The sequence below is a fragment of the Python bivittatus genome, unplaced genomic scaffold, assembly GCF_059951505.1.
Source record: "Python bivittatus isolate LINGU-HERP-01145 unplaced genomic scaffold, Pbiv_v1 ctg000610_np1212, whole genome shotgun sequence".
In the NCBI taxonomy this organism is placed as follows: domain Eukaryota; kingdom Metazoa; phylum Chordata; class Lepidosauria; order Squamata; family Pythonidae; genus Python; species Python bivittatus.
Window position 1 is genome coordinate 58795952 of NW_028277088.1, and position 8585 is coordinate 58804536.

At 40.7% G+C, this 8585-nt stretch overlaps 1 protein-coding gene across 3 annotated transcripts in view; it reads right to left on the bottom strand.

The window, feature by feature from the left end:
- The window catches only part of COBL (cordon-bleu WH2 repeat protein), a 138272-nt gene extending 130464 nt beyond the window's left edge, over window positions 1-7808 (bottom strand). For 2 of the 3 annotated variants that reach the window (XM_088150128.1, XM_088150126.1), the window contains exon 1: window positions 6432-7002. In XM_088150128.1, coding sequence (XP_088006254.1) covers window positions 6432-6478 — 47 coding nt within the window. In that variant the 5' untranslated portion in view covers window positions 6479-7002. Of the gene's footprint in view, window positions 1-6431; window positions 7003-7739 lie in introns of those variants that run through there. The other variant, XM_088150127.1, reaches the window with a different exon arrangement.
- Between the last annotated feature and the right edge of the window lie 777 nt (window positions 7809-8585).

Here is an 8585-nt window from a genome sequence, read left to right on the forward strand (position 1 = left end):
CCAAACAAGCTCTTTAATTAAAAAAAAACAACTCTTATCTGTGGTAACTTAGTCATAGTTTCACTCATAGTTTTAAGACCCTTCAGTGGATATATATAAAGAAGTGGTTTCACTTTCAAGACTTGATTCTATAGCTATCTGGTAACAACGGTGGGCTTCAATGGCTAAATGGGGAATTGATCTTAAGCCTCACTAATGCTGAATGTTTCAACTACTACCTCAACAAAGAGAGGCAGCAATATTCTCAGTTTTGGCCGTTTGCTTAGGATATACTTTAGTGTAGACATGCATAGGCAGAATAGTGGGGAGTGGTGTTCTGATTTGCTGAAACCATTCATCAGCCTATATATACATGAAATTAGCCACCATAAATTAAATGGAACTTACTTCTAAAACACACAAATGTAGCTTGAAAGGGGGATGATATCCCATGTAGAAGCTGTAAATATTTAAAAATGCTAGTTTGACTTTGACTTAGATGGTAGGGATATTTTTAATTATTTATTTTTTAGATATATATTTAGGAGATGTACTGGAGCAGCTTTTGAAGCAACCACCTGAACTTTGCAAAAGATGCAACTGCTTTAAAAATTCAAAGAGAGGTGCTTTGTTCACTAAAATGTGCCTTATGAAACATCTCTTTACAAAACTTTGCAAAGCCTAAAGATCAACCACTCTAATAACCCTACATATGCCATAAGAAAAACTGTAGGAAAACAAAGAGTAGAGCTATATGTAAATACATCTGCATATAAACCACTTTCTATAATGATATATCTTCTTTTACACCAACGGCTCACATAACTTCTGCTTCTAAAAAGGCATCCCTCAGTCACTAGAGAGTATGGAGTGCAACTGTTTTCAAACTGCACATCTAATTTGAGAACATTTTATAATGTAGAGACAAAACTGGATGGGATTATTTACCATCAGGAAAGAAAAATAGTAGCATTGCTCACAGATATTTTTTAAAAAGATTCATGCTAGCTACCATAAATATCTAACAGCTGTATTAAAAAAAAAAAAAACAGCCCTTTCACATATGTACATTCATAAACAGCTATATTTAATTTACATACATTTTTAATTTCCCTAATTCATAACTAAGTTATGGATTTCACAATGAATGTTGGATAAAGGTCAGGTCCTGGCTCTGAAAATATTGCAGATGTCTTGTTTAGTGACATTCTAAACACACAGACCAGAGGTTTAAATCAAGAAAACAAAAACATCAGGCTCTATTCCAACTTTCAATAAAAGCCATGCCTAGGCTATAGCCAGGCAGTGCAGATCTTGGCTAAGTGCTGCAGAATATCTTAATCTGTTTAAATTTCCCCCTTTTTAGAAACTACTACTCTTCCATCTTGAATTAACCATTGGTTCTGCTGCTGGATGCACACAGATCTTTGGAATACACTTGTAAATATGTAACATTATATAAAGAACTGAGCTAGAAATTCAACCGTAGCAGTAGAAAAAGAAAACTAGGGCACGACACACTAGGCAATAATGTGGCTTGCAAACCTTGCCAATGTATTTTGCAAACTGTGGCTTATGGCTTAATATGTGTGAATCCAGCTATTGTGATTAGTTCAAAAACACAGTTAAGCAAACTGTAACTTAGCATAGTATGTGAGTCTCACAACGGTCTCCAAAGTCTTTCAAGTTCATATACAAACATTGTAACAAATTAGTGCTTCTTCCGGAGTTCCCCCTTACAGCACATAAATCAGGCTGAGATGGAGAAATAATTTAATAAAGTACCCCTTAGGACGGGTCTTCATAGTTGCAGCTGTCGCAGTGTCCCTGCGATCATGTGGTCACGATTAAGGCAACTACTTGCAATTACATTGCAGCATCCTGCAGTCACATGATTGACATTTGCAACCTTCACTGCCAGCTTCCCACAAGCAAAGTCAATGGGGAAGCCAGCAGGAGGTTGCAAATGGCAATCGTGTGACTGTGGGACACTGCAGCCTTGCAGGATTTGCCTAATGACTGCTGGAACTGCCATTTTAAGTCAGCACGGTCATGTGACATTACGCCTTATGGCCGTGTCACTTAACAATGGAGTTCCCAATCCCAATTATTGTCAGTAAGTAAGGTATATGTTATTTAATTTGACCTAACTCTTCCCTTTATTTTTTAAATAAATAAATATTTGTTATTCCTATATTTTCACATTTCTACTCTGCCATAATTCAAAAACTCTCAGCACCTTACACAGAACATAACCAAGTAAAATATCTATGGCACAAACTTCCATAAAAAAAATACTATCCAAACATATGAATACAGACTGTCAAATTATCACTTTACAATGCTATATGGTGTAATGGAAATAATAATTTCCAAGTATTCATTGCCCAGCAGCTGTCCCACTTAACCAGGCCCTAAACATTTAATCAAATGTGGTACTTCACCAGCAAACAGCTGAGTGAAAGAGTTCAATGGGAAGAAAACTTAAACTCTTATGCCAAAAAATATGCAAATACAATTGCATCAGTTTTCACGATGAAATCAGGCTATCACCAAAAGTAAGTTTTCATTACTGACCTTTAGGTTTCAAGGCTCACCCTAACCATCATAAACTTACTTTTACATCTTCCAGAACTTAATATTCTATTTAGAATTAGCCTAACACCATCTTTAAATTCTCGAACAATGGAAATCAATGAAAGAAATCCCAAAGGCATTCCTTCTCCATTTTATTCATTCTCTAGATTTAATAAATGAAGCAGATTCCCACTAATATCAAACAGTAAAATTAGAAAATCAGCACTGGTATAATTAAGTGTGCATAGAGAGTACAATAGTGTACACAATCCTGGTGATAATTAGTGTCACCTATTTCATTTTTCAAAATGAAAAATTATGGTCCACATACACATAAGAGTTCAAAATACAGAAAGCTGTGCCTCTTTATAGAAAATTTCAGAATACACAGCTAAATATATTAGTAGCCATTCCAAAGCTGTTTTCACGTCAGTTGTCATAACATTTGTATGTATGTATGTATTTACTCAATTGAGTGGCAACAGTGTTTTTTAATGCAAGAGAAAAATATGACACTTAAAGCCATAAACCTAGAACTATTAACATTTAAAGGCCTGGTTAAAACGCATGTCTTCTTTAAACCTTGGACAGATAAATATTTATGATCTGGAGCAGTAGATGGGTGATGTATGTTCTTTTTCAACTACTAAACTGACACAAGGACAAGGAAGAAGATTTTCAGCCTGGCTATATTTTCTTTATTCTGTTTATTAAAAACATTTCATACATACTGTTTAAAATTTTATATTATATAAACAGTTTATGCTCTCATCTTATCAATTTAAACAATATAGTTAATATTTGTACAATATCAAATCAGATACCATTTTTTGTTATGCTACTATTATCAATCAAGTAAATAAATTAATATATGAGTCAACTGTTTTCTCAGAGTGGTATGGAGTAAGTATCTGAGTTCCTTTCAAGAGAACTGAAGAGAGTACCATAAACTAAGACCATTTTTGTAGTTAGAGTTAATAGCTTCAGGGAATGTTTCCAACTATGAAAACAGCAGAGGAACATATAGTTACAGCACCCTTCTCCAGTTGCCCACATCAGCCCCATCCAGCACCACTGCTCTACTTATTTGTTATATTCCACCTTTCCTCCAAGAGCTCAAGGCAGATGACATGGAAATCTCCATTCATGGTATTTCCACCAAAGCAGCCCTGTAAGGTAAGTTAGGCAGAGAAAGCAAGTGACTAATCTGGAGGGAGGGAGGGAGGGATGGGAATATCAGCAGAATTGCACTTCCCCCCAATTTCTTAGCAATTTTTGACTCAATGTATCTGAGGGAACTGGGGACAAGAAATATCACTTGTGATTCCAATCCTATATTTGTGGATGTCGCTAAAAGAGAATTAAGAAACATCATCTTGATCCCTTAGAAATTATCTTGAAAGCATATTATTTCCTATGTCATTTAATAACCTACATGAAATCATTGGGAAGGACCATGCAAAGCTCGGAACTAATAGCTACCAAATCACTTGTGACTCTCAGCTGTACTACTTCTTTCCTGGGAACTTAGGTATGGATGTCTCATGACACTCTGTACTTCTCCAGGCTTTAGAGGACTACATGTGGGAAAACCAACTGAATTCTGACAACCGCAGTTAGACTTTGGGAGATAAGCCTGATTTTAATAGGCCACACTGGCCCTTAAAGATCAGGGTTACAATTTAGGAGTCCTCCTGGATCCAAGACTCACTTTGGACAGCTGCACTACATCGATGGCAAGGGCATTTATTAGCTTCAGCTGAAAAACCAGAGCCATCCATTCCTGGAGGATCAGTGATGCATATGCTGGTAAGATCATAGTTTGATTACCACATTAAGTCTATGAGACAGCCCTGCAACTGGCTCAGAATATGACAGCTTGGGTGGGGTGCTTCCAGGAATGCCACACCACCACTATGAGTAAACAGCAGCACTAGTGACCTGTTGCTTTTGGGGCCCAATTCAAGGTGTATAAAAGATTAAGTATACAAATCCTCGCTTGATTTGGGCCTAAATTACTTGCATGTAATTCCCATGTATTATTCTCCATGCTGTTAGACGTTCAACAGGGCATCTTTTGCAAGTCCCTAAATAAATATACTTAATATCAACAGTTAATTGTTGCTTTTGCTGTGATAAGGTCTGAATTACAGAATGACTTAATGTTGGAGTTGCGGAGAACTCCATGCTACAGTTAAGGAGAAGGGGTAAAATATTCCTTTTTACCCAGTTCTTTTAGTATCTTTTGAAAGTGTTAAAGTTATCCAAGCATCTTAGAGTTTTTATGCTGGTTTAATGGTTTATCGGTTTGGATTGCATTGGATCTGAATATTTGTAAACTACCCACAGCCACAGAAGGGAAATGAATGTCCTATAAATTTTAAAATAATTTTCACTAAAATGATGGAAACAATAGCAATATATTCTTTCAGCAATTCATATTTTTAAAGCGTTAATACATAACTTTGGAGGAAAAATTGCAATTTTCAAATTTGCTCCTGGTATCAGTTATCAAAGAAATTATATGTTTCTGGGATAAAAAGATTTAAAAATTAGATACAGAATTAAGTAGATGCCAAGAAATCAAACAGTTCAAACTGTACATTAATAACTTTTTGTTCAATATTATTTACATGAAATTAAATAATGCAACAGAGGAAATAACCAAGCTTACAACAGTTTAATGTCATTTAATTCCTCCATTAGACCACTAGATACATTAGAATTCAGAATTGTGCAATAAAGTACATTTATTGTTTTTTTTTAAATTAACACATTAGAAAGGAGTCAAAGTTCAAAAGAGGAAAAATCCTGGAGTTTAATCTCCCAGCCTACACTTTGATCCTATTTATTATACTCCTTTTCCTCCTAAGGCTGGGCTACACAGCATAACGTGTGTTCACACTAACTCTTACAGTAGTCAACCACGGTCTAGTGAATTATGCAAATTGTCCAGTTTGCAGTGCGCAAGGAAACAAAGGTTAAACGCACAGCAAGACCCAGAGGCCCAAACTGGCCAACCACCCTCTAACCTAGCGTGTTTTATGAGGCCAGGCTGCTTAGCTAGGGCATGATTCGTCGTGCTCTGGTGTCATGGTAACCCCAAACTCGGGATAATTCCCCAAACCGTGCCAACCATGGGTTACTCCGTGCAGAAGCGGAGCGAGGCTCAATGGCTCCTACGCGAGAGCTCCTTCTCATCCACCTGGCACGCGAAGCCCCGCCGCCCGCCGAAGCCCAATCCGAGCAGCCGCGCCGAAGGACCCACCCTTTACCGTCTCCTGCCGCCTTATCTAGGCGAGCGGCTCGTCTGCCGCTTGCTCCCTTCCAGCTGCCTGCCAGGCTCCAACTCCTCCCTCAACTGTCAACAGCTGAAAAGGCGGGGCGCAGGAACGCAAGAGCGAAGCCGGGAGAGACCCTCCGAGTCCAGATTTGACTACGCGGGGGAGCGCCGGCGCCTCGGCTTTGGAGACCGTCGCCTGTTGCTAGCTTTCGGCAGCCTTCTTGGTAGCTTTAGAAAATGCAAGATAGAACGGCTAGGAAAATACTACGGTCAGGAACGGACTCGCGTACCTGCGCCTGGGGGGTCTTGCGAGGATCATGAGGGAGGGAGGGAAACCACGAAACCTAAGTCTGCTAAACTTTAAAAACTAGCCAATCTGTTGAAAATGCGAGACCCAAAGGCGGCTTTTCTCTGTCAAACGCCGTCTACGAAATGTCCCTGACGCACGCTGCCTCGTCTACCCCACCCTGAACAACTTGAGGCTGAGAGGAATAGAAACCGAGGACGAGCCTGTCCTCGTTGCTCTTTCCCAAGTCTCCAGCCCTCCTTCCATTTAAAAGTACGCCTAAAATGCTCCCTCGACTTTCCTTACCCGCTGGCGGGTTTGTAGTCCCCGGACTGAAGAACCGCGGTCTCCATGGATAACTTGAAAACAGGCTCTAGCGCTGCCTTGAATGAAACCGCTCGGCTCGATCAAGTTGCAGCTGGCGGTGGGAGAGAAACTGGGAGGCAGATGGCGGGCGTCTGCTGGGCCGATTGGTTGGCGCGCCGTCCTTCATTCACGCCGGACTCCCACGCCAGACGAGCTCCGACCGTCCTGGCTGCACATCCGTGCGAGCGCGGGGCGTCTAAAAAGAGGGTGAGCGCGGAGAGAAAAGTTATTGCTGGCTCCTGCCTGGCATCCAGCGAGCAACTAGAAAGGCAACTTCCGTCCCCGAGGCTGGGAGAGGGAGGCACAGACAAGGGCAACCTCTTCGTTCGCGTCCCGCTGCGGAGCTGAATGTCTTGCAGGACAACAACGGCTTTTGTTGTTGCGTTTGCCAGTCAGCCAGGCAGAGAGAGAAGCTAATGCAATATTTATGCTTCTGGCGGGTATTTTATTTCGGAGGCCCAACACACCGGACGGGTTGTCTAAACTTATTAAAGTTCGGCATCAAGGAGCAGCTGCTGATTGGCAAAGCAGCCAGAATATATCCCAGTATGGAAGACGGTGCAATGGGTATCGACCAAATTTGACCCTAAGGTGGTCAGTTTCTGAGATACAGTCAGCCCAACCCTGGGTGCGTGATATTAAAACGTTTCTGAGCATACGCAGATGGTCTGATTGCCCTTCGGCCGTAGCAGCGTCACATACTCTCCCTTTCCACTGGGTAGGGATTCTTTTCCAAAGACAGGGCTGTTAAATAAAGCCGAACCGGCATTCATAACTTTGGATTTGAAATGGAGAACTGAGCCGTGGCACCTGTTACAGAAGCTAAGCTTTGGGAATAATACAAGCTGCTGCAGGAAAATGGTTGCAGTTACCCGCCGACAATAGGCCGAAACTTGCTTCAGCCCAATTATCTCTTTGGCTTGCGCGCAAGGCAGGTTCCACACCAAGCCCTCTTCCGCCGAAAAACTTGCTTGCTGTGATCCAGAAAATTTGGACGAAGGGTGGGGAAGTGGAGATTAGCGAGCCCTGCGCTCCCATGTGACTGCCCGGGACGAATGCAGCGACCGAGGAATGCCTGCGGGGCCGAGCGAGAAAGGCAAGCGGCGGCGCACGACTCTTTGTCAGCGGCTACGGGCAAAAGGGGCCCGCGAACAAAAGCTGATCAAATAACCCGCCGCTGCCAGACAAAGGGCTTTGTTTACATAACCAAGGACTCCGAAAAGACGATTCCTATCCTCGAGTGTTTACCTGAAAAGAAGTCCATTTTTTCCCTCCAAATGCTGAAGCCCCTAAAATGGGAGGGCCGTTTTAGATTCCCCGGGACTGCAATAAAGTAATGAGAGCATGGCCGGGTGGGGCGGGATTTCTGTTCTTTTTATGTGGGATTAATTTAAATTCAGAATCCTCCTCTAGTGTAAATAAGATCAAAGGTTGTCATTATGTAACCACAGTCTTTGTTTAAAAATAACTTTACAAACAAACGTGATGGTATTTTGGCATTAATACATTGCTATAAAGAGCCCTCAGAGGCAGAAGACGCGTTAAAATAGTTTATTTTCTCATAATAGTCATCTATTTCAAATCCCTCAACCATTATTTTTTTACTTTGCATAAGGTTAATAATTATGCATTTTTCATTTCTGGTCTCTACCTTTTAAGAATGGATAATCTATTGATAAAGTTAAACTGTAATATTTAAGGGGAAAAAAGGGTATCTTTCAATACAAAATATCTCTCCAGTATGTAGTGACACATCTGGTACTGCCTCCATAATTTCTTCTTGCACAAATGTTCCCTAATATTGTTCTTCCAAGGTTGTTTGTAAATACATAATTACTCCCCAAAAGTGATTTGCAAATGCATCAGGAAATCAAGCTCTGAGGACAGCAGTCTGTGTTCTACTGACACTTCAGGACATTTCCAGTTGAGGCTTCTAGTGCTACCAGTCAAAATATATTGCATAGTTATTAAAACTTTCCCTTTAATGGATTTTTTCTGGTAAGGAAAACACGTGAGGAAAATCCAGGATGATTCCAAATACAAAATACCATTGCAACCTTCCATGAATGAAGCAGAGCAATTGTGCAATAAAAG